The sequence below is a fragment of the Aquarana catesbeiana genome, linkage group LG08, assembly GCF_042186555.1.
Source record: "Aquarana catesbeiana isolate 2022-GZ linkage group LG08, ASM4218655v1, whole genome shotgun sequence".
Taxonomy (NCBI): domain Eukaryota; kingdom Metazoa; phylum Chordata; class Amphibia; order Anura; family Ranidae; genus Aquarana; species Aquarana catesbeiana.
In genome coordinates, this window is record NC_133331.1 from 91,338,932 (window position 1) to 91,366,169 (window position 27,238).

The 27,238-nt window shown below is 42.7% G+C and overlaps 1 protein-coding gene across 1 annotated transcript in view; it reads left to right on the top strand.

Annotated features, from left to right (window-relative positions):
- Positions 1-20,692, top strand: part of CYP17A1 (cytochrome P450 family 17 subfamily A member 1) — a 30,355-nt gene extending 9,663 nt beyond the window's left edge. Inside the window, exons 3-8 of the mRNA XM_073596139.1 lie at positions 7,018-7,247; positions 8,595-8,681; positions 10,715-10,927; positions 12,706-12,875; positions 15,656-15,759; positions 18,565-20,692. Coding sequence (XP_073452240.1) covers positions 7,018-7,247; positions 8,595-8,681; positions 10,715-10,927; positions 12,706-12,875; positions 15,656-15,759; positions 18,565-18,842 — 1,082 coding nt within the window. The 3' untranslated portion in view covers positions 18,843-20,692. The remainder of the gene's footprint in view (positions 1-7,017; positions 7,248-8,594; positions 8,682-10,714; positions 10,928-12,705; positions 12,876-15,655; positions 15,760-18,564) is intronic.
- The last annotated feature ends 6,546 nt before the right edge of the window (positions 20,693-27,238 follow it).

Sequence of the window (27,238 nt, forward strand, 5' to 3'; positions counted from 1 at the left end):
GTGTGTCAACATGTGCTAGCTCCCATCATGGGGGATCAATGGACGTGTTTTGGGGGTGCAACCCCTTCCTCTCACCTACTTTAGTTTGGCGGAAGGGCTTGCACCCACAACGCGTACATTGATATCCCATGATGGCAGATAGCACATGTTGACACACTGTGTTTTGTGGCTTTAGAAAGATGTAGGGAAAATACACACAATTTTAGGCATGGGATCATGAGGGAAATGCACATTTTGAGTCCCAATTTGTGTGCATCTTCAAAATTTGGCTTTTACAGGGGTGAGATCACCCCATCTGATGAAGGCACAATCAACACAGTTTTGACATACTAATGTCTCATATGGCCTTCACTTTAGCAAAGTTGAACTTTGTAAGTTCCTGAGTAGGGGATGTGTATGTTATGGTTTTAAACATGCCTGTTTAGCCACAAAAAGGGCTATATACTGTCAAACATACATGTTAGACACCAAGATGTTAGTTTGTTAAAAAAAAACTTTTATAACGCACATGTGAATGTGCGAGTAAAATGTTTTATTCTCAACAATGTGTGGCTTCTTCTTTCAATGCTCGATACCAGTTTTTTTTTAAAGTTGGTGTAGGTACAGTGACAATGGGGGTTATTTACTAAAGGCAAATCCACTTTGCACTTTCAAGTGCACTTGCAGTGCACTTGTAGTGCAAAGTGGATTTGCCTTTAGTAAATAACCCCACTGTGCTGTAAAGTTTGCCAAAATCAGGCCATTTTAGGGACTACAAGCAAATCATGGAGTTGAAAAGGATGATTATTTTTATCATTAATGCATTACATACATTAACAACAAAAACATTTTGTGTGTGTAGCAGACCCACAGCACAACATAATAGTTAGCTGAAGAAGAGATTGTCACCTCATGTATCACATAAGTTATGTTTGCACTATTGAAGAAAATGGCCAAAAATAAAAGGTCATTGGAAAACCTAGGAGACAGATAACAAACACAAGCAGTAAATCAAATGAACTATGAGTTTAGTTTTTCTAAAAAAAAATTTAAACAGCTTCCAGATTTTCTGGTAAATCAATTGCCCCCCTACCCACAAAGTACTCCACATACTTTTGCCATAATTCGCGGGCGCTTTGGGGGGGGAAAGCCAGGATGGCCAGGTTCAAGCGCCGTCATTGTTTGTGCCGGTGAAAAGTCAACCTCAGTCGCAACTGAGGCCAGATAGTTGGCTGCATTCTTCCATAGGAAATTATGAAGAATGCAGCAGCTCAAGATGATGTAATTGAGTCTGTATTCGGGCATGTTGAGGGCTATTTGGAAAAGCCGGAAGCAGCTGGCCATTATGCATTCTCGACCACTCTTCTGGCACGGCCAGCTGGTAATTAAAATCCCTCTGTTCCGGGGTTAGGGTCCTCATCGGGAACGGCCTCATCAGATGGTCCCCCAGCGCAAAAGCCTCATCTGCCACAAAAACAAACTAGAGGCCCGCCACGTTATCCGCTGGAGGTGGCAACCCCAAGGTGCCATTCTGGAGACACCTGTAAAATTCCGTCTGTGTGATCACTCCTCCATCTGACATACGGCCATTCTTCCCTACGTCCAGATATAAGAACTCATAATTTGCTGTCACCACCGCCAACATCACAATACTACTGTACCCCTTATAATTAAAAGTAGTATGAATCCGAGTTGGGGGGGTGGGACGATTCGGACACGCTTCCCATTTATCGTAGCACCGCAGTTGGGAAAGTCCCACTGCTGATGGAATTGGGAGGCCACAGTCTACCATTCCTGTGGGTTGGAAGGAAACTGTGGAGTCAAACAAGAAAAAAAAAATAGTACTTTTGCACATAACATTGCAAACAGATTAGATACAAACATTCTTGGCCAACATAAGTATAGCATTTATTGAAATGAGTATTTAATGTCAAAAGTATAAGGTCCACTTATCAGATTCCTCACCCCCTCTGATGGCACATTGTAAAAATGTTGTGGTGGGGGAGGGGGGTAGAGATGTTTTGGACAGGTAACCCTCTTCACTTCATTGAAAGCTGAATGCCTAAATAATGTGTGTTAATTTGGCCAGCTCCTCCTTACTTACACTATTGTCAGCCCACTGGACAGGTAACAAGTGTCATAATCCAAAAATATGAATATACACTTTCCAAACTGAAGCACATTTTTACATTCTGCAATTACCTATCACGATGATAGGAGAACAAAACTTTAAACAGTACCACTTGAACGTATTCAGGCAGGCACTTGCACTACATTCTTTGGTGAATTCATCCATAAATCTGACCACAAAAGAGGTAGGTATAGTGTGTATGGGTTTGGCAAAGTCAGCAGATAGAGTATTGGTATCGGTTGACTTAGCGGCTGGGGGGAGGGAGGGTTCCAAATGAGTTTTGCCCCCTCCCCCAAAAAAAAGCCTCTTAAGGACAACAATAACATTTGGACACATTTTAGGGGATGTTTAGGGTAAGCACTACAATGGAGCTGACAAAAAATATTGTTAAGTGACTAGGCTAGGTGTGTATGGGCCCAGGATAGCATGCTGGGGAGGTTAGTGAAAGCAAATATGCATGAAGGACAAAAAAGGAGCATTAAAAGCTTACAGCATGCATGAGGACAAAGAGGACATTCACAGCATATTACAATCATGGTAATTATGGAATGATGAAATAAATACAATACATTAGCAAACATTAAATACATAGAATGTGATGTTAAAGGATAAAACTTGCCTTAATATAGTCCTTCTGCAGGACCTAAATGATGGCAGAACAGGTCTCTGGAATAATGATTCCCAGAGCCTGGGGGAGATCCCAGTCATGAACTTGATGTCCTGGAGACTTCTCCCCGTCGCCAAGTACCGCAAGGTGGCGACGAGCCTTTGTTAGGGAGCAATGGCTTTCCGCATGCAGGTGTCCTGCTTCGTAATATAAGGGAACAACAAAGCCAACAGACGGTGAAAGACAGGGTCCGTCATTTGGAGATAATTAATCATCAGGACTATTCTCCTGGTGCTCCCGCAACAAAGGCATATGAGAGAATTGGTCACGATTAAGCAACCAATTCTTGATCCAAGAACTCCTCCTCCCCCTGTTCATGGACTGGGCTTGGGTCAAAGCAATAACTCCAACACCAAGCCCAACAACAGCACGAACTCTACGACGAGTACGTAACTGCAACATGGCTAATAAACGAACGGCTGCTCAGAACGAATTGACAGAACGCACTGAAAATCAGAAAGAACCTGAGAAGAACGAGCTGAAAATCAGAAACGAGCAGACAAGATGCACTGAAAATCAGAAGTGAACTATAAATAGAACGCACTGAAAGACAGGAACCAACTGACAAGCACACACTGAAGAACAGATACGAACCGACAAGCACAAACTGAAAAGCAGAAACAAACTGAAAAGCACGAGGCTGAAAAGCGCGAATTATCTCTCACCAAACTTCTACTAACACGAGATTAGCAGAAGGAGCCCAAAGGGTGGCACACTGGCTATTGAACTTCCTTTTTTCGGCTCGTCATACGTGTTGTACGTCACCATGTTCCCACGTTCGTAATTGTTGGCCAACATTTGTGTGATCGTGTGTATGCAAGACAAGTTGGAGCCAACAACCTTCGAACAAAAATCCACGGTTTTGTTGTCGGAAAGTCCGATCGTGTGTACGGGGCATTATTCTGAAGTAAACTCGTATCAAACAAAGAATGCTTCTGGATCGTTGGTGCCTTTAATTCTTAAGGCCAACTTAACGATATATATTTATATTTTATTAATACTATATTTACACATTAATAGACAGCCTGTGACTCAGAACCTATTGTAGATTTATACCCAAATGTATAAAGATACATTGCGGTACCTATTTAACAAGCTCTGAGGAAAGGGGGGTGCGCCCTGAAACGCGTTAGCTGTACCCCGTGTTCTGTGCATGTCCATGCATTGTTTTTATGGCCTTTTGTCAGTTGCATTTTGTGAGTACCCACTTTTATATAAAACATTTTTATTATTAAATTATCTTTGGTAATGCACTAGGTGTGCGCGCCTTCCATTTCTGTTTTTCTTGAAGTTTGTATATGTGGTATTTAAATATTTACACCCTGGTGGAGATTCTGGGTTGCAGTCATTTGTGCCCGCTGCTTAATAGCCATAAATTTGCACAATGTCATCTGTGCTTTGTTTTAATCTATTTTGATACATGGGTACCTTACAGGTGCAGGAACCAATAGGAGTGTTTTTTTCATTTTAGAAGCAAGAACTAGAGAACCTGGAAAGTGCTTGTTACAGAGATCTTTAATATTATTATTATACCTGATTTATATAGCGCCAACAGTTTACGCAGCACTTTACAATGTAGAGGGGAGACAGCACAATTACAGTACAGTTCAATACAGAAGGGCCCTGCTCATAGAGCTTACATTCTAAAGGGAGGGGGTGGTGGTACAAAAGGTAACAGATGCGGGGAATGATTTGATGGGGTGGCTCGGGGACAGTTGTTAGGTGGGTGTGGGATAGGCTTCCCTGAATAAGTGAGTTTTCAGGGATCTCCTAAAGGTGGACAGGTTAGGGGCTGATCGGACATACCGGGGCAGGGCGTTCCAGAGGATGGGAGAGGCTCTGGAGAAGTCCTGAAGGCGAGCAAGTGAGGAGATAACAAGGGAGCTAGAGAGCAGGAGGTCCTAGGAGGAGCGGAGGGGACGATTTGGGCTATATGGTTTCTTTAATTTTCCAATGAATGTTTGGTTTGGTTAATAAATTGCACTCTGTATCTAGTGCAGGACTGAGGGAACAATGAACTCTGACAGTATATTTTAATCATTTAATAAAGCTTTCTTTTCAAGTCCTGCACCTTAATCCCACAAGATAGGGTTGCTGGTTCAAATCCCGACCACGACACCATCTGCCTGGAGTTTGCATACTGTTTGCAAACTGTTTGCACAGTTTCTCCCTGTGCCTGCATGGGTTTCCTCCGGGTACTCCAGTTTCCTCCCACACTCCAAAGACATGCTGGTAGGTTAATTAGATCCTGTCGAAAAATTGTTCAAATATGTGTATGTTGTATGTGCATGTGTTTGTAAGCGTGTCGGGACCCCAGGGGTAAGGACCGCACTATACCGCAGATGGACACCGGCGGCAAAAAGCGCCCTGAGGCGCTTCAGTTCGCATAGGTAGCGCTATACAAGTCACTCACTGGTGTATAGAATAGCACTGAACAAAAGATTTTAGAACTTAGAATTATATTTCCATAATTGGTAAATGTCAGACTTGTCATTCCTGGCTTGTTTCTGAAGACCCGTGCTCCAGAGCTGTCATCTTCTACTTTCTAAATAACCTAAAACTACATTTTATGAACATATAAGGCTTTTCAGAAGAGAGTATGAAGAATTTAGCTGTGGGGAGCAAATAATTCAAAATAGTTTTATAAAAATAGTTTATTACAAAAAAGTATTGTACAGGATAACAAATGTCAGTCAAGACATGAGCTTTGTAATCCAAACTGGAAGACATACATGATATACATTTTCCTTGACCTTTGTTCTTATGCTTTCAGGCACTCTTGTTTTCCCCATCCATTCTCTATTCTCTCTTCTTTTCATTTGTCTTGTCCAGCACTTATCATTTTTGTTTTTATTCATGGACTCACTTTTAGTCCAACACTTTCACCGCCTTTCCTTCTTTGTTCTTTTTCCTACAGTATCATCTTTTTGGTTTTTGCTATATAAGGCTTTTCATTTTTTTATCAAGTTGGACAAATGGAGAAAAAATATGAAAAAAAATAAAAACATTTTGGTTGTTTTATACCAGTTTTTCAGTGATCACAATAATTTTGGTCACATGATTATCAACCACGTTGAATTGTTCCAGATTGTTGTCAGAGACCTGTTGTTTGTGACAACATTGTCTGAGGTCTATGAGCCTGCACAGTTGTGATCTCTTTAACGCTTCAACATCAACTCTAATGGGACAGAGAGCTGGGACTGAGAACATTATTTAGCAGATTGCAGATTCCAAACAGTTATGCGCTACTTTACCATAGAATGGACCTTGGGGCAGCTACATACATAGCTAAAACAGATATAGGTAAACTATTTTACCTGCCAGAAAATGCACTAGAATTGTTCTTTAATTCTGTTTAGCCAGGTCAGGCATCCTTGGCAGACACATTAGCAAGGTTTATGATCTTCTGCGCAACATTACAGCTTGGTCAAAGACTCACCCCAGCTTTCTAGACAATGAAAAAGCAGTAGACGAGGACATTCGTGTTCTCCTGTACCTCCCACACATTATAGCACAAGGTATGTTTAAAAGGACATGACTCTGCCATGCCTCCAGCAAACTGGACCATAAGGATTCTTGTGCAAAAAATAATTGGTTTAACCCCAAATTTATTTATTTTTTCATCACTTTTCCTTTATTTTGGCATTTCAAAATAACAGATATGCTTCCAGAGTTCAGATCCTCCTTAAGTTGCAGACATTAACAAATCATTAAATGTATATTTAAATAAACTAGTCAAGTACCTTCATTTGATCATTATCATCCACTTGCAATCATATATACAGCAGCACTCCATACTAAGCGCCAGTCAAATGTGCTGACAAGGAGAGGGGAGAAGAGAGCAGAGGGATTCCCTTATCAGCCTCCTGTTGCTTTTTTACTAACCTCTGAAGGAACCCTGGTTGAGAATGGCTGATCTACAACATTAGCAGGGAAACAGATGGCATCTGTGCAGCTGTAATGTCTGGAATGGCTGGGTATACCTGAGAAAAGGAAAGACTAATACAAATATTTTTTGGGGGGGAAAACAGCTCTCATATATGCATTTCATCTGTTTATTTAGCACTTTGCCAGCAGTTCAGCTTTAATGTATCTAGATTGACAAACGTATTATTTGAAGGGACTTTCTGCCCAAAGAAAAAAGTTTTTGAATCACAATAACAGCCAAGGGATTGTAAGAGCAGAGGCGTGGCTTATTTTTCCTAGATTTTGATTGTGGAATTATTTTTCTACCATAAAGTTTCCCGTGAAGCTGCCTCGCTGTGTCAGACTCTCACCTCCTTCCAGACAATCCCTTTGAACATGGCTCCAGAGCTCATCCGAGCTGTCACTAATGTGGTGTGCTCCTTGTGCTTCAACACCAGATACAAGAGAGGGGATGCAGAGTTTATTACCATGCTGAAGTACAGTAAAGGCATAGTGGATACAGTGGCTAAAGACAGCTTGGTGGACATCTTTCCCTGGCTTCAGGTATGAATAGAATATGTACATTTACTATGCTTTATCTGTGTTTTATCCATCCAAAGTACTTACTTTTCCTTCACTCTACTGCTGTTCCTTTCAGCAGTCAAGGACAAAAAAATACCCTGTACTTTTGGGTATGTGACATCTCTTGGCCAGTCACCAAGCACCAGTGTTATCACATTGTAAAAGTTAATATCCTTGTATAAGTTTCTCCTTCTCCCAGAGTAGTGGGGGAGCAACGTAAAGTTGATTATGTGCTGCTGGAAATGGAGGAAATAAATGTATGGACATAGCATAAGTTCACTTTAAATTAGAACTATAGCCTACCATTATAAAGTATGTTCTGCAGGTCCATCTGCCCTTATAGTTTTCGCTGAATCCCCCTGCACAGTCCCACAAACACCAGTTGATCCTGCCAGTGAACTCCGCCCAATGCAGCATCCTGCGATGGTGTGATAATGATGCTGCACTGCTCCTGAATTCAGAGAGTTGTCACCCTTATGTAGGCTGTTCCTGCTTGCACTAAACCGGGAGGCTTAGCTATCAGCATCGTCACTACTCACTCACAAGCTTGTAAATCAATGCCTGGCCACATTTAGTCCTGCCCTATGCTTTTTGGGTGGACAGCACTGCTTCTGTTGCTTAATCCCTCCCACTGTGAGCTGTAGTGTCTGGGAGGATTAGCTTGTGAGACACAAATGACGAAGGATTTAGATCAATCAGGAACTGGATTTGGTATTTGGACTATCTTTATTGGTGCTTTAAAGCCAAATTTCAGCTATTTATTTTATTTTTTGTTGGAAAAAAAGACTCCTCAAAGATCCTAGAAGATGTATTGTTTTTGTTACCCATGTTCTCATTGGAGAGAATTCCCTTCCTTTATTCTCAGGGACAGTTAGGAAATTGAACTCTTATCTCTGGGGACAGAAACAACATAAAAAATCCAGACAGAGCTTCAAACTTTTCTCTACTCTATTCAGGGCTAAAAAAAAAAAAAAATCTCAAATTGGATGTTGTCATCAAGGAATGTTGCCCTCCAAAGTTATACAACATACAGTATATGCTTCCATCTGCACCAGTTGTGTTATCAACACGTGGGCAGTAAATTAAACATCCATCACTTATTTACAAGAATGCCAATGCTGCATTCCACCATGCCCCATTCACAACTAATGCAATAGTTAGCTGTTCTGTCCTATTTGTAATCATGGTACCCCAAGCAAAGACTTCATTGTCTACAAAGACACAATATAAATGGATGTTTCTATCTATTGAGATCACATATTTATATATAAAATGCTGCATTATTGTATATTTGCATTAGGTTTTCCAATAAATATTTTTTTATGGCAGATATTTCCAAATAAGGATCTAGACATTTTGAAGCAGTCAGTGGCAGCTCGAGACCAGCTTCTTCAAAAGAAAATAAAGGAACATAAGGTAGGTATTATAAAGATGGATTGTTAAAAAAAATGTAAACCTGTACTGTCAAAGACAAAATAAATTGTGTCATACAGTATATATAATATGTACTGTAGCGGTACCCCCGTAGGGGCTGCTGGTTTGTTCATCATCATTTTGCCAATCACTCCGCTTCCGATCTCCCATACATGCACATGACACCAAACAGTCAATGTTTAAGTTTTATACCTCTTTATTTGTTGAGTTAATCTGGGGTTGTTCATAGGTAGATATGAGATGCCCCGCCAGACCCCACTTGAAGAGGGTGTAATCCATAGCCGTAGCTTTTTGTTACTGGACTTCCCTAGAACGATCCTTTCCTGAGTCTATTGCTTCCTCTTATACAGCACTCCCAAATTGAACAAAATGTCATTACTCTAAATAATTCCCTCTGCTTGACTGATAGAATTCCTTTGGGGTATTAATGCTGAGTCACAGGCCATCACCACCTATTTACATGACCCACATACTAATGCCCCTCAGTCCTTGGAAGTTACTGTTCTTATGGCTCCTGCACTTGTTTCTCTGGGTTGTCACTGACCTGTTTCTTCCCGATAAACAGTCCATGCTTCACTCACAGAAAGTCGATCACCCAGTTAGTTTCCTCCGCTTTACTCCTACTCGCCCGGCACATCCCCGCGTGGGAATGCCCGGCTCTTCCCCAGCGTTACATGCTGGCTCCGCTGTATTCCAGTCGCCCGCCTGGACCTCCTGGAACACCCCTTGACCTCCTTTTTTTCTCTCTCTCTCTCTCTCTCTCTCTCTCTCTCTCTCTCTCTCTCGGCCCTCTTCCCTCTGGAAGCATGTGACCCCCCTTATACGAGAGCCCTTCTTTCGACCAAACAAATTAATGATTGGTCAGGACTCTCACATGAGCTTCCTGCCACTCAAGTCTCAGCCCATCCTCCCCTTCTGGAACAATTCACCGTCAGACAGAGGAGGAATCTCTGAGCCCAAGTGTAGGTGGCCACACCCCCCACTATTCTGACACTCCCAACCCTGAATCAAAACAACCAGGCCTGGTAAAAGACCACAGGCCTGGCTAAATTTACCTATACTAATCTTATGCTACCGAATTATACACTATCACACCTACCCTAAGGTAGAGGGTGCTACATCCTGTATGACACAATTTATTTTGACAGTATTAGTATAAATGTTATTGTATTTTTTTTCAATAGGCATTCTCTGATTAGAAGAGATGGAGAGAAGGGGCAGATTATGTCACAATCTACATTGTCTAATTAGAGAATGCTTTGTATTTATTGAAATAATACAAAGGCATGCTATGAATGGTGGTAGTGCCAAGCAAGCAACCCTCTTTGTCTAGTGTGCAGTGGGGAAGCCACTGAAGCAGGACCTGGAAGAACACGGCTATCACTTTTAGTGTGGACCACTACAGTGATTTTCAGCATTCCCAGCGGCTCTCTAAATATCAGATATAGATACTTACATTCGAGCCAAGCTGGGCCACTGTAAGTTGTCAAAAAAGTTAATTCCAGGTGTTACACCTTAAGCTGGCCTTATATTTTAAGGGGCTGATCAAGAGAAATCCAACAGGTTGCTCTAAACAGCACAGAAGTAGGAATTCCCTGCCATCTATTGTATTCTGTCAGCCAACACTCTTGGCTGTCAGAATACCTGAACAGCAGCTGCATCTGATTGGATGTAGCCACTGTTTGGCTGACAATTTTCCACCCGGCTTCTTCAATTTTCAGATTAAAGGATGCCGGCAGGAAGGTGCCAACAGTGCCATCTATAGCTCTAATTTTGGGATGATTCATGTGGAACTGGATGAAAGTTGCTCTGTGTATGGCCAGCATTAGTATAAGAAGACACTTTGAGCTTTGCCATCTATGTTAAACTTGATTGTGCCGTTACCATCATACCTAATTTATTCTTTCTGTAAACCATATAATAGATTATAAGGCAACAGCCACCAAACAAAAACAACAAAGTAGATTTGTGTTTTTTGCATTCCTTTTACCCAACTACTTTATTTTACTTTGTAGGATGCATTTTGTGATGAGACTGTCAAAGACTTGTTGGATGCTCTACTGAAAGCCAAACTAAGCATGGAAAACAATAACAGCAACGTATCACAAGATGTGGGGCTGACGGAGGATCACATCCTCATGACTGTAGGGGATATATTTGGAGCAGGAGTGGAGACCACATCTACAGTTTTGAAATGGGCTGTGGCATATTTACTGCACTATCCAGAAGTGAGTAAAATTAGTAGATTATATAAAAACAGAGCACAGACATGAGTGATAGTAAAGTCAGGAAAAAGGTTTGGCCCTAATTGTAAATCTTTCCAGTGAGAAAATTTCTGGTCATCTTATAAATATGCTAGTTGCCTGACTCACTCTTCGGCTTTAATGCTTTCTGAGCCACTGTCCAGGAACAGGTATGAAAATCAAAGTCAGGGTAAGGGCTAGAGTCAATAAGCCGATTTCTGATATTTTGAGACGCTCTGAGATTATTCAAAATTCGTTGATAGGCCTGAGTTTGGCTTAGTAGACCTGCTTCAATCTGTTTTTGTATTCCCATAGACTTGTCTAGGAAGAAAAGGCATAAAGCCTGGTATACACTGGTATGTTTTCTTTGTTCAACCCAGCGGCTGAACAAAAAAAAAAAACCTGACAGATCGCTGTACTAACAGAAGCGATATTGGTATGGCGATCTCCCCTGATGTGCCTTTGTATTCTGACAGGGGGACTCTCCCCACCCCCCCATCTGAGCACACTTATGAGCGCTCTCAGCCATTGGCTACAAGTGCTGTTCGGATTCTGGTTTTCCAGCATGTCCCTTCGACAAACGGCAGTAGTTAGATCGGTTTCTGCCAGACAGGCAGCTGTACACACTGAGCGAAAGTCTGATTTTCAGCATGTGTGTACCCAGCAATAATCAGATGTGTTCTTATTGTTATACATGTTCGGTGGTATTGACTCTCAGGTGACTGAGAAAATAAAAGGCTCTGCCATTGCCAATGTCCTTTGGGGAGTACTCAAAGCCAGTTTTTCTCTGGATGAAATACTTTCTTAATCAATGCTTTCTGACCCACAAGACTTACAAATGTAGCCAGTGGAGCCAGCAATTCGGAAATCACTTCTGAAACCATTGGGTCATCATGACAGCTAACAACTAACATTTTCAGATAGAGTGGTCATCAATGGTATCCAGTATATTTCTCTTTGCTCATTTCCTATGATTGTCAATTCATCAAAAGCTGTGATAAGTTTAATGCTTGGACTTTCCAGTCTTGTTATACGGAGCAATTAAAGTGGTTCTAAAAGGCAGAAAGGGTTTTTTTTTTTTTTACCTTAATGCATTGTATGCATTAGGGTGAAAAAAAACTTTCTGTATGCATCTCCCCCCGCCCCCTATATACTTACCTGAGCCCGATCACAATCCATCACTGTGCCCCAGATCAGATTCAGTCTTTCTCTCTCTGTCTCTCTCTATTGGACATAGAGGAAGGAGCCATTGGCCATCAAGCACAGTCAGTGAGGAGAAAGCAGGGGGGCAGGGCTGGAACGTGTGTGTCAATGAATACACAGAGGTGGGTCAGGAGCGAGCCCGCATGAGTGCCCCCACAGCAAGTGGGTTGCTATGGGGTTACTCAGAAAGGGGAGAGGAGCCAGGAGCACTGGCAGGGGACCCTAGGAAAGGTGAATCTGGATTGCTGTGTGCAAAACCATTGCACAGAGCAGGTAGGTATCAGATTCTTGTTAGCTGTTCTATGTTAGGGTTGTGCTAGTGTTAGTAAAGGGATAAAAGTACCTGACTGAAATTGAACAGCAGTGTCCATGTCTGCTCATTTAAGTCATCATTCTGTTAATTTTTAAGTGAGTGAGTGAATTTTAGGCAGCAGACTACTATGACTAGTGGCTACAATCATGGATATTCTTTCAAGTATCTGTACGATATTATAGGTGGTAATGTGTACCACACAGACACAGGTGAGTTACTATACTGTATGTTTTGTACAACAAATCAGGTCCAGAAGAAGATCCAGGAAGAGCTGGACGCAAAGGTTGGATTTGGGCGATATCCACTCCTTAGTGACAGGAAAATCCTACATTATACAGAAGCCACCATCTCTGAAGTGCTGCGAATTCGCCCTGTATCACCACTGCTTATTCCACATGTGGCTTTAAAAGAATCCAGGTAGGATTTCCAATAGGTTTGATTAGGACATTTCCACTTTGCAGCTAAAATGCTTCCGAAATTTTGTTATCTGAATGACAGTTTGAACTTGCGCAGTTTGCGTTTAAAGCAGCATTATAGCCTCCTGTCCTTTACAGCTAATGTAGTTGTCATCGTAGGGTCTGTTTGATCTGCCATGATGTGATCATATATGACACCAGCCATCTGATGCCTTGACAGTTGTTTAATAACTAACATAAGCACAATAGTAACTATAACAGTTATAATTCATGGAAAACCTTAAGGTCTGGTTCACACTATTGCGGGTGCGGGAATCACACCTGTTCCCGCATCCAAAACAAGCTGCTTTTTAAAAACGCATGGGGCTGCCATTAATTCTTCCATCAAAAAATGCACCATGTTTGCAGGTGCAGGAACCGAGGGGAAATCTGCAATATTCTGGCCACTGCATTTTCAAAATGGTGCAGGAACTTTTTTTTTCTACATCAAATGCAGCCACAGCAGCTCATTCAAATAAGTGAGCACTGTGCCCATGGAAATGCAACCCGCAGACTAGTTATATTGTGACCATGCCTAAATGTAACTGATTTAAGAAACAGTTAAAGTGGTTCTAAAGGCTCAACATTTTAAACCTTAATTTATTCTCTGCCAGTAATTGTATCACCCCTCACCCCACTGTATATTTACCTGAGCCCTATCTCGATCCAGTGCTGTGCCCATCTGTAGCTGCTCTCTCCTCTCTCTGCTCACAGAGACAGCAGTTACAGCCATTGGTTCCCGCTGCTGTCAATCGAATCCTGTGATTAGAGAGTGAGGGGAGTCAATAGACAGACAGTCTGGCTTGGGATCGAGGTGAACCGGTTTCCTATGGTGGCACAATGAGAAGAGAAGGGGTCTGGAGCGCCGACGTGGAACCCAGGAAGAGGATGGACTGGGACAGGTAAGCATAGCATGTTTTAATTTCCCCCCCCCAAAAAAATCCTTCACAAACACTTTAAATTGGTGGGTTTAATTCTGCTTTACAATGAACTATCAGTTCAATGGAGAATGCAAAATCTGGTGCAGCTCTGCACAGAAACCAATCAGCTTCTAACTTCAGCTGGTTCAATTACACTTTTACAAAAGACCTGGAAGATGATTTCTAGCAGAGCTGTCCCAGATTTTTTCACTCTCCAGCTTTAGTAAGAGCCCTTGCACACTGGGGCGGTTTGTAGGCGCTATTGCGCTAATAATAGCGCCTGCAAACCGCCCGGAAAGTGCCGCTGCTTTCATTCCAGTGTGAAAGCCCCGAGGGCTTGCACACTGGAGCGATGCGCTGGCAGGACGGAAATAAAAGTCCTGCTAGCAGCATCTTCGGAGCGGTGAAGGAGCGGTGTGTATACCGCTCCTTTACCGCTCCTGCCCATTGAAATCAATGGGACGGCGCGGCTATACCGCCGGCAATGCGCCTCTGCAGAGGCGCTTTGCGGTGGTATTTAACCCTTTCTCGGCCGCTAGCGGGGGGTAAAACCGCCCCGCTAGCGGCCGCATACCGACGGTAAAACGCCGCTATTAATAGCGGCGTTTTACCGCCAACGCCGCCCCCCGCCCCAGTGTGCAAGGGCTCTAAATGGACCCCAAAGAGTGAGATTGGGGCTGTGGCTACTTTCTAAGGAAAACAAACTGCAAGACTTTGAACATCTTTCATTTTGATACACTTCCATTTCCATGATTTAACTGGACTTTAAAATAGATCCCAAGTTAATAATCAACTTTAGGTCTGCTGCTTCGGCAAAATAAATGACAGTCAGGCCATGAAATACACTTTTGCTGAAGCATCTGCTTTGCTGAGCAGCTTGCAGAACAACCAGAAGTTTTTTTTAGGGTTTTCCTGCACTAGAAAAATTCAGAGAAGGATGCCACAGCTTGCTTTAGACAGCATATACCTCCAGTCACTGGAAGATGGTGGCCGATTGTTAGCACTGTGTTTTCCTGGGCTCAATTCCCATCAAGCAGCACAATGCATACCTCCCAACATTTTGAGATGGGAATGAGGGACACCTACTAGCAAATGTATGTAGGCATAGGACACGCCCCCTGCCATGCCCCTTAAAGGGGACATAACAAAAAAAAGTTAAAGTTAATTAAATCCACAAGTGCTTTTATGTGCTTTTACTATTCCTTTATATTGGCTTTTAAAATTTACAAATGCAGCAATTTAGAAATTGGATGAAAGGTTTAGGAGGAAAGAGGGACAGATGGACATTGCTCCAAATCAGGGACAATCCCTCAAAATCAGGGACAGTTGGGAGCTATGCACAGTGTGCATGGAGTTTTTGGCATTTTTCTCTCTGGGTTTGTGTAGGTTTTATTCCACAGTCCAAAACTATACTGATTATATTGTACTGTAAATCAACTGCCTAGACCTGACCGATAAAACAGATTAGCTGCGTAGACTGGTCCTGATCTATCAAATCAATCAGCTGTTTAGACTGGTCCTGGTCTATCAAACAAATCAGCTTCCTAGAATGGTCGTGGCCTATCCAACAGAACAGCTGCCTAGACTGGTCTTGGCCTATAAAACAATGAATCTGCCTTGATTGGCCCTGGCCTATCAAAGAGTGGTAGGGACAATCGATGTAAGCTTCTTTGGATGAAGACTAATATGCCTGGTTCATCATTCTTAGAAAAGCTCTTTGTAAATTATAAAGATACTGCTGATAAAAACAGGTACATCATTATATTATGTGATTTAATGCCTCCAGTATTTTCAACACTAATCATATATATATCTTGGACAGTATTGGGGAATATGCCATTCCTAAAGACGCCCGTGTGGTTATTAACCTCTGGTCTCTACACCACGATGAGAAGGAATGGGTCAATCCTCATCTCTTCAGTCCAGGTGTGTATCTTTGTACAGTCAATGTAACAAATGCACCACCGTGCAAAACTCGCTTATACTCTTAATAGGCCAATTTATAAGTAGCTGCCAGCATTAGAATGTGTCCCCACATTATCTGTCTACTGTGCCAAATGTTCCATAATTTATATGCGCTTTCTATGTTGTCAAAAAATGTATCCAGAATGTGGTTTGTATATAGGTTCTGACTGCACAACAGTGTATAACAAGAAACAAATATTTTCATTCAGGTCTGTCCATGAAAAACCAATATATCAGTTTTCAGTGGATTGCAGAGTGCAATAAAGGAGTTTTGTTAAACATTGGGTCTCTAGGTTTGCCCACCTAAATTATGAGGGGCACCAGTCTTGTGTTTATTTATCTTTCATTTGTTCAGGGGCTGGTCCAAATCTATATCTTACGTTTCAGGTACATTACCATTGCCCTCTATATAACATGCATATTGATGAAAGCACATCAAAGATGCAGCATGCAGGACATTTTTAAACACCCCTCACACATTTTTAACACCCCTCACAGGTGTGAACGGTACCTTGCATTATGAAGAATACAAAAAAAGAAGCAAACGTAGGCAAACTAGAAACCCTAGTCAGGGTTCCAGAGATGGAGAAGAAGCTGGTGAATTATTCAGCCAACCAGTCAGAGCTCTTCCTATCATTTATGCCTGTATCAAAACTTATGACAGCCAATGAGACTCAAACTTTTATTGCCCCGCTGTCAATTTTCAGTGCATTCTTGAAATCACCCAAACCGACCCTGTGCTTCAGTTGTGAATATGGCTGTGTATGGCCTCAGCTAGACTGCTCCGGTCACACCCCCTAACATGTTTCACCCTGCTTGCCAAGGCTTGGTGAAATCTGTGACCAAACCCCAGCTGGCTGGGCGAAACATGTCAGGGGTCATGGCCTGAGTAGTACTGGCTGAGGCCATAGACAGTCCTATCCACAACAGAAGCACAGGGTCCGTTTGAGCGGCGTCTAATCCCACATATGCCCACACTTCTGAATTAGTGCCTGACGCCTGCTCCCACTTTCTGAATACAGGTAGGAACACCTGTTATCCTCCAGCTTTGAGAGGTGCTCCTAGGTTACACATGAGCATACTGGAAATCATTTGGTTGCCATGATGTGCTTGAGGCAGCTATTTACTCAAATGATTTTACAAGTGAATGCCAAGCTGAGAACATTGCACAGCCATTACTTATGCCTGATTCACACCCATGCAGGTTTGCAGTTTGCATATTCCAGGTCATTTCATGTTTTTAATACACATTTTTGATCCATTAAAGTCTGTGGGATTAAAAACCAGAAAAAAGTCCCTGGCCCTTTCCATAAAATGCACAGATGTGATTGTGACCCATTGAAAATGTTAAATGGATTGTAGTGTGTTTCTGCAAAACTGAAAATGCACTAAAACATGCATAGGTGTGAACCAGGCCTTAAAGCTGAACTCTAGGAAGATAAAAAAAAGACACAAATTAATATAGCTCTTTAATCAGCAGTACACCATTAAAGGCCCATTCCTGCTGTGTGTGTGTTGGGGTGCCATTCATTGTAAATGGCATCCAAACACACTGTAAAGTACAGCACAACACACAACGCACCACAACATGCATGATGTGCATTGTGGTGTGCTGCATTTTGAAAAAAGGGTCATATCCATTTTCATCCATATCCATCCAATCATATTTATATGATTTTTTCATGTGATGTGGAGTGTTGGCAGCCCATTCATAATTAATTCTGCTACTGCTTTCACAGACCGGGGGGGCAGCTGACAGACGCTCTCCGCCCCCCCCCCCCCCCCCAAAGGGTTGCCACCTTATCCCTATAAACCTGAACACTTATGAATTACACTGGTTTTGAGGCTAATTTAATGCAGATAAGGCCCCAAGTGAGTTTAATTACCACCTTAATCAGCCACAGAACCTGTGTAATTAATATGTGTTCGCTTTTAAAGGGAAAGGGACTGGGGAATCTGTGTCCTCAGTCCCTTTCCCGGTCTCAAAGGGGAGATGTCAGGGGTCCGTTTAGACTACTGATATCTCACCAAAGCCCCCCCCCCCAACAGGGCTGATAAAAAAATAATAATAATAATAATAATAAAGAATTTAAAAAAAAATATATTTAAAAAGGTAAAATTGTAAAAAAAAAAATGAAATAAAAACAAACATTTGTTTAAATTTCTAATCATTAGTGGGATCAAACTGATGTTCGTTTTCAACCATAGTGACCAGAAAATTCAAAGCAGCCGGCTTGAACATTTTTCTGAAATTAGCAAATTTCTTACAGTGTATGTGTCTTTCATTTGGTAAAGTCTGTTATTTCCAAAATGTAATGTTGAAAGCAAACAAAAAGTATTTTCAAATGACCTTCGTCAAGTCATTGAATGTACTGAGAATTTTCGTACAAATTTTCATTTGAAAGTTTCGTACTACTATTTTTTTTTTTTAATCCACTAGTGTACGGCCAATGTTGTTGCTCATTCATAGTACAGTGAGCAGAATGGAGACACAAAGGACACACAATTTTCAATAGTGGGGTCACCCTCTGGGTATACCGTGGTGTAGGGGTGTGTTAATCAAGGTTCATATATTGGTATTGGGACTACAGCACCATGTTATTTCAATACAAGAGTCACAGCGCAGGAGATATAGAGAAAGATCTCCTATGTCCTTGCTGAAGTCACCTTCTGCAGAGGACCAGAATATTGCAGGGCTGTGTCATGATTACATAATGCCTAGATCTCAACATGATTGACATTACCATTAGCGATGTTTGTTTTCAGATCGATTCTTGGATGAAAATGGAAACCGTGTGTACTCCCCAAGTCAAAGTTATCTACCCTTTGGAGCAGGGATACGTGTGTGTCTCGGGGAAGCTCTGGCCAAGATGGAGGTCTTCCTGTTTCTGTCTTGGATCCTTCAGAGGTTCACACTGGAGGTTCCAGAAGGAGACCTCCTGCCGGATCTGGAGGGGAAGTTTGGTGTTGTGATTCAGGTGAAGCCGTTTAGAGTCATCGCTAAGCTGAGAGAAGTGTGGAAGAACATAGAAATTGTTACATAAATCCCATATGGTGCCACATTTCATATCGTGTTTAACATCCCTGTAAGGATGTTGGCTTGATGGCATTTCACTTCTAAATTTCAAAATGAAATGTTTTATTCAGATAGGAGTTTTCTGTAAAATCACTTTCCTTTATTGTTATATAATATACCATCACTAAGTTCCTATGACACATCCTGTAAATTATATATGTACACAGTCTGAACATTTTTAGCTACTTTACTCTTATTTAACTGTTAAATTATACATTTTGTTTGGACAAAGACGACACGGTTTGTTTTGATGGCACCAACAACTGAAAGTGAACTTTGGGTAGAGGTTGTGGCTTCTGGTTCTACACATGGAGGTTATCAAGCCAGGCAGTTTACCCAGGCATATACTGTATGTGGCTGTTGGTGTCTGTGTATCTGTCACAGGCTCTTACAATCCATTTTAGCCACAATCTGCATCTGTCAATTCTTGTGAGTGTGTTATGAACAATAGTCTCAACTTTTCAGTTAATCTTGAAAGCTGAAGATGTATGTTGGTCCATCTTCGGGCAACATAATTATACATATCCCATACCCAACTGATACCTGTGTGAGCTGCAAATCACTGTAGTAGTCACTGCCACTACAGTGATAGCATCAGTCTTCCAGGTCCAGTGCCAAGCAGCTTCCCTTCTGCATATTAACCACAGGTGGTCGCTTGCTCGGGACACAGTTCACAGTTCAGGCCAAGCCTTGTATTTCTTTCAAAGAATACAAGGCATTCTATGATTGGATGAGATTGAGAGGCAGGGTAGTGACATCACAATCTCCACCTTGTCTACCCAGAGAATGCCTTGTATTCAATCAAAAAATTACAAGATATTGTCTTGGCAGTAATGTGTGAGTGACCCCCATGAGTACTATGCAGAAGAACAGCCATTTCATATTGGACACAGAAGATGGCTGCTATCACTGTAGAAGTGGTGAATACTACAGTGATTTGCAGCTTACACAGGGATTGGTCAGACATGAGATATACGTACTTATAATGGTCCAAGCTGGACTAGTGCAACTATGCTATAAAAGTAATTTCTAAACTTCAACTTTAAGGATGTTTGGTTTTACTTCAAAGTTCTATAGCCTTTTAAAATGCCCATCATGCAGCCTTATGACATATAGTAGGATGTGTATTATTCCATAGTTCATTTGCTTTGATTTTGGACATATTAGCTCAAGTTCTTTGGCACCGATATTTCATGGTGGTATTCATCTGCATGATAATATAGTACTTACCATCTTAATAGTATACATTTTTTTGCCTGCAGTTTTATTTTGCAGTAAAGCTGCTTACAAACATAAATTTGTGTGACAAAGTTTCTATTTGCAAAGACCCCCTTCAGTTAAGATTTTGGGCCCCAATGAACAAAACCCTTACCCTGACAAGACCATGGAGGCCTGTGTGACCAATTGGACAATGCTTATACATCTCATTCATTAAGGCTGGGTTCACACTAGTGCAAATTCGATGTGGGTTTCCCCGCATCCAATTTACATGACAGGAGATTGTGACCGGCTCTCAATGGAGCCGGTGTGGCGGCTCCGGAGCGGCTTGCACAGGAGTCCTGTGCGTCTTTGGCTCAGTTTCAGGTCCGAATTCAGGCAAAAATTTGTCCTTGAAATGGAGAACAGGGACGCACCGGATCCCCTGCCATGAGCCGCATGTAAAGATAGTGTGAACTCAGGCAGGGAATCAGTAGATGGCCCTGATCTTTGTCTAAATCTGGACATAGAATAACAGATTCCTCCATCCACACATGCAAGGTAGATGATGGATGGTGGATAGAGGATTGTTGCCACCCCACCTCATTCACAGTTTAACACTATATTCTGACAGCATGATCCACTGTGTCAGAATCAGAAGTGATCAGTGGCATGCACATATAGGTCTTTTATGTTCAGCCTGCAGGCTGAACAAAGATCTGAACGGTTCCTCCATTCATGCTATACAGCGGGGATGGATGAATATAAAGTGCTGGCCTATTGTTCTCTGACAGCCGTCCCCAGCAGCTGTCAGAATACTCAAACAATGCCTGCATCTGACTGCATGTAGCCACTGTTCAACTGAAAACTTTACACCTGGCTCCTTCAATTTTTGAGTCAAAGGATATCGAGCAAGAGCATGCCAACAGAGCCATAAACAAAGCAAATTTTGGCCACTTAGTGACCCACTTTATTTCCACTATTTTATTTATATTGTACTGTTCAAAATGAATGTCCATTATACAGTATAATGTACAGTACAGCATGTATGTTGGACGTGAGGAGTACATCTTTTGGTAATAAAGATAATTTGAATAACTAAAACTGTGTGATTTTTGTCTTTGTTTCTCTTTTTACACATATTGGAAACAGAGCCGTTCTGAATTTTTCTATGGTACTTGGTTAGTCGTTAGGTGGAAGATTGTCATGAAACATATTGCAGTTAAACTGTAACAGATACAGCATTTCATATGTTTATATACTGGGTCACCTTCCTATGCTGTTATATCTTGCAACCCACGTTTTCTTAATAGGTGTTCAATTATTTAATAAGAATTTAGCTACTAGTCTACAAGCCAATAAAATACCGTACTTTCAGAATTCCTAAGGGTTATTATTCTGCGAGCTCCAATTGCCAAATAAATAATGTTAGGCCCCTTTCACACGGATGCCTCCGTCTTGCGGATTCTGCTTGCTCAGCGGGGAATTTCTCCGCTGATCCCCACTAAGCAGGTGGATGACAGGTCCGTATCCACTCACTGTGCAGAACAGATACAGTCCCGCTCTCCTCTATGGGGAAAATGGATGGCAACGGACTGCCTGTCCGTTTTTATCCAATCCGCCATCCATCCTGGTTTTGAGGGGAGGATCGGATTGCATGGCAGCGCGTGTCAACGGACATGTGTCATGTGTCCTCTAACATCTGCTGCTCCATAGAGGAGATAGTAAGGTCCGATCAGGTCCACGTGAAAATCTGACAGGCGGACCTGCCCGTGTGAAAGAATCCAAAGTGAATTTGCCAATCGTTAGTACAGCAAATTATATATTATATATAATACACACACAGTAACTCAAAAAAAGGGAGTAAACCCCTCACATTTTTGTAAATATTTTATTATATCCTTTCATGTGACAACACTGAAGAAATGAAACTTTGCTACAATGTAAAGTAGCGAGTGTACAGCTTGTATAACAGTGTAAATTTGCTGTCCCCTCAAAATAACTCAACACACAGCCATTAATAGAAAAAGTAGAATTGTAGAACATACACCTCTTCCTACTAAAACAAGCGCTTCTGGATTAGGTGAAATAATCAAGTTCCTCAATAGGTATATATTATAGCCAATTAAGGCTGAAGCAGCTACCATAAAAGCCCACTGTGGGCAAATGAACATAAATATACAAACACGAGAGGCAGCGCTACAATCTAAAATGAAACACTACAAATATTTAAATAGTGCTATCATACAGTGCATATGTAAAGTGAAAAAAACGCACAGTCTACACTATATTGCAGCTAAATTTTCTATATATTCCGTGGTGTATGAAAAGAGACTGTCCAAATAAGAGAAGTTCAGTTTCCACTTTCAAGATGATATGCTGTCACCAACACCTCCACACGTGAAGTGTGTGGGGGGGTACACACATCCCCCTTCAAACTAAACTCTTACCAAATTCAACTGGATCAAAAGCATGAACCCTGTAGACTTGGTCTCTCTCTCTCTCCAATCACCAGGGAAGGCTGCACCAGGAGGTTTGCATCACGCAGTGATAAGCTCAATCCGGGACAAAGAAAACAAAAATTCCATAGTGTAATCCCGTTTAAACACTTTATTGTTTTCCACACTTAAAAACCCCCTTTTAGGAATTGCACTTGCACAAATAAATAGCAAACAGGCATATAAATAACAAAAAATCCTTTCAACAAACCAAATGGGGATAGCGCGATGTCTATCAAACTCGGCTGTACTTTCCAGCGGTAGTGGGCGCGGTGTCCCCGAGCGGCGTGCTGACGTCACTGTTGGTCGTCGTAAAACTACACACTGACGCGTTTCATCATCCACAACATCACGCCCTCAGATTATGTTATGCTTTGGGTCTATCTCCTAAAGTTCTTGCAGCAAAACCAAGGAAGCTTAGACTTCTGTAGTGTATCAATGCTTTACTAAACAGGAAAGCGGTACATACAACTGTAGAATATACAATACAACACAGCTCATACAGGGCCGTCTTTAGCGCAGGGCAAACGGGGCACTTGCCCAGGGCCCAATCTTTGTTGGGGGGCCCGCGCTAGCCATGAATTGGGGGCCCGATGACAGCTTTGCAGAGCGCACAGAGGACACGGGAGGATGTATTCCTCGCTAGCCAGCTGTGAGGGGGCGGGGCCGGGAGCTCCACTGACGCTCTGACCCCGCCCACGTGCAGCCTGTGTACTCGGAAAAGAGCTTCTGTAGTGAAAGCCAGTGATCGGAGTGCGAGTGTCAGTGGAGCTTCCGGCCCCGCCCCCTCTATACTGGCTGGTGAATACAGAGGTCCGGGGGCGGGGCCGGGAGCTCCAATGACACTCCCACTCCGATCACTGGCTCTCACTACAGGCGCTCTATTCCCAGTACATAGGCTGCACGTGGGCGGGGTCAGAGCGTCAGTGGAGCTCCCGGCCCCGCCCCTCTCAGCTGGCTAGCGCGGAATACATCCTCCCATGTCCTCTGTGCGCTCTGCAAAGCTGTGAACGGGGCGACCATTCACGGGTGATGTGGGCCCCCCAACAAAGCATCAGTGGAGCTCCCAGCTGCTTTAGTGAGAGCAGAGAGTGGAAGCCCCGCCCACAGTCCTGAATGCATGTAGTAAGTTTGGATGGCCAGGTATGTCCTTACAACCATAAAATGCCTGACTGTTTAAACCCTGAGCTGTGTTATTTAACTGTAAAGCTGTGCATTGCTGAAAGTTCTCTGACCATCACCTGTATAATGTCTGCAGCCTCTGATTGTCTCCTGCCATATGTCCGCAGTCTCTGATTGTCTCCTGCCGTATGTCCGCAGTCCCTGGTAATCTCCTGCAGTATGTCCGCAGTCCCTGGTAATCTCCTGCAGTATGTCCGCAGTCTCTGGTAATCTCCTGCAGTATGTCCGCAGTCTCTGGTAATCTCCTGCAGTATGTCCGCAGTCTCTGGTAATCTCCTGCAGTATGTCCGCAGTCTCTGGTAATCTCCTGCAGTATGTCCGCAGTCTCTGGTAATCTCCTGCAGTATGTCCGCAGTCTCTGGTAATCTCCTGCAGTATGTCCGCAGTCTCTGGTAATCTCCTGCAGTATGTCCGCAGTCTCTGGTAATCTCCTGCAGTATGTCCGCAGTCTCTGGTAATCTCCTGCAGTATGTCCGCAGTCTCTGATTGTCTCCTGCAGTATGTCTGCAGTCTCTGATTGTCTCCTGCAGTATGTCCGCAGTCTCTGATTGTCTCCTGCAGTATGTCCGCAGCCTCTGTGTGTCTCCTGCAGTATGTCCGCAGCCTCTGTGTGTCTCCTGCAGTATGTCCGCAGTCTCTGATTGTCTCCTGCAGTATGTCCGCAGTCTGATTGTCTCCTGCAGTATGTCCGCAGTCTCTGATTGTCTCCTGCAGTATGTCCGCAGTCTCTGATTGTCTCCTGCAGTATTTCCGCAGTCTCTAATTGTCTCCTGCAGTATGTACACAGTCTCTAATTGTCTCCTGCAGTATGTCCGCAGTCTCTGGTAATCTCCTGCAGTATGTCCGCAGTCTCTGATTGTCTCCTGCAGTATGTCCGCAGTCTCTGATTGTCTCCTGTAGTATGTGTATTAATGTGCCCCTTTACTTGCTCAATTATTTGGGATTGCTCCACTGCTCAGTGAGAGGTAATGATGTGCATAAACCTCTAGCAACCAATCAGCAAACAAGTAGTGATCTGCTTTAATCTCTAGCAACCAATCAGTAAATGCTAATGATGTGCTGTAACCCCTAGCAACCAATTAGTGAGCCCTAATAATGTACATTAACCTCTAGCAACCAATCGGCAAGCAGAAATTATGTGTTGTAACCTCTAGAAACCAGCCATTGAGCAGTAATGATAGGCTGTAACCTCTGGCAAACAATTGCAATCGCTGCCTGATCTGCTGCAGTAAACTGATTTTGAGTCTACCTGCTATTTTTTGTATGTCTCAGAATGGAGGGGGGGCCCCAAGAAAATGTTTGCCCAGGGCCCAATCAAAATTAAAGATGGCCCTGAGCTCATAGCTTACAAAAATCTGCCTACAAATATAAGCAATAAGTAAACTAAACCGTTACCCAACTTGGGGTTTAAGATGTAATGTCCTTCATGATTCCTTGCTCAGTCCAACTCAAAAGTTCTCCAAAACTCTCCAGCTTCTGGTAGCCATGTCTTTCCTCATTGTCCTTCCAAACACATCTCCCTTCCTCTCTCCACATGCTTGTTTTAAAAGACCTCAAGCACCTCCCACCAACTTCCTCTGCTCAGCTCCAAAACCTATCCAACTGGTTTATTTATATATCAATGGAGGGGGGGAGCCTGGCTTCTATGCAAACATATGCTCTAAAATTTCTAATGCCCCGTACACACGGTCGGATTTTCCGATGGAAAATGTCCGATCGGAGCGTGTTGTCGGAAATTCCGACCGTGTGTGGGCTCCATCGGACATTTTCCATCGGATTTTCCGACACACAAAGTTGGAGTGCAGGAGATAAAATTTTCTGACAACAAAATCCGTTGTCGGAAATTCCGATCGTGTGTACACAAATCGGACGGACAAAGTGCCACGCATGCTCAGAATAAATAAAGAGATGAAAGCTATTGGCCACTGCCCCGTTTATAGTCCCGACGTACGTGTTTTACGTCACCGCGTTCAGAACGATCAGATTTTCCGACAACTTTGTGTGACCGTGTGTATGCAAGACAAGTTTGAGCCAACATCCGTCGGAAAAAATCCTACGATTTTGTTGTCGGAATGTCCGAACAAAGTCCGACCGTGTGTACGGGGCATAACTCTATATTATTGCTATCAAGACAATACAAATGACCATAGCAACACAATCACAACAAAACAAACTGAATGGATCAATTTCGTTCAGTAAAATACTTGCTTATAGCAATGTGGTTTATTGCTACTGTGGATATAAAAAGTCTACACACCCCTGTTAAAATGTGAGGTTTCTGTGATGTCATCCACTTCTGTATCAAGCCTATTATTTACAAGTTAAAATCTGTATTTTTTGCTAGAAAATTACTTAGAACCCCCAAACAATATACATAATTTTTTTAGCAAAGACCCTAGAGAATAACATGGCGGTCATTTAATATTTTTTGCCACACGGTATTTGCACAGTCTTTCAAACACAATTTTTTGGGAAAATATACACTTCGCTGAATTAAAAAATTAAGAAAACAGTAAAGTTAGCCCAATTTTTTTGCATATTTTGAAAGATGGAATGGAACTCATGGAATGGCTACAAACTAAAACTACGGCACCTAACCACTTCAATACAGGGCACTTTCGCACCTTCCTGCCCAGGCCAATTTTCAGCTTTCAGTGCTGTCCCTTTTTAAATGCCAATTGCGCGGTCATGCTACACTGTACCCAAACAAAATTTTTATCATTTTGTTCCAACAAATAGAGCTTTCCTTTGGTGGTATTTGATCACCTCTGCGGTTTTTATTTTTTTGCTAAACGAATATAAAAAGACCGAAAATTTTGAAAAAAAAAAAAAAAAAGTTTTTCTTTGTTTTTGTTATTAAATTTTGTAAATAAGTAAGTTTTCTCCTTCACTGATGGGCACTGATAAGCTCCACTGATGGGCACTGATAAGGCGGCACGATGAGGTGGCACAAATGAGATGGCACTGATGAGGTGGCATTGATGGGCATTGATAGGCGGCACTGATGGGCACTCATAGGTGACACTGGTGGGCACTGATGGGTACTTATGGGTGGCACTGATAGAAGGCATTGATGGGCACTGATAGATTTCACTGATAGGCATCACTGGTGGCACTGGCAGGCATTTTTCATTGGCACTGATTGGCAGCTGCCCAGGCACTGATTGGCATTTCCCTGGTGGTCTAGGGTGGCATACCTGGTGGTCAAGTGTGGTGGCCATCCCTGGTGGTCCTGGCGGCATCCAGGTGGTCCTGGGTGGGCATCCGAGGGGGGGCTGCGCTGATAAACAATCAGCACAGACCCCCCCCTGTCAGGAGAGCAGCCGATCGGCTCTCCTCTACTCGCGTATGTCAGACGCGAGTGAGGAAAAGCCCATCAATGGCTCTTCCTGTTTACATTGTGGTCAGCTGTGATTGGACATGGCTGATCACGTGGTAAAGAGTCTCTGTCACAAACTCGTCACCTAGATCAGAGTTGCGGTGTGTC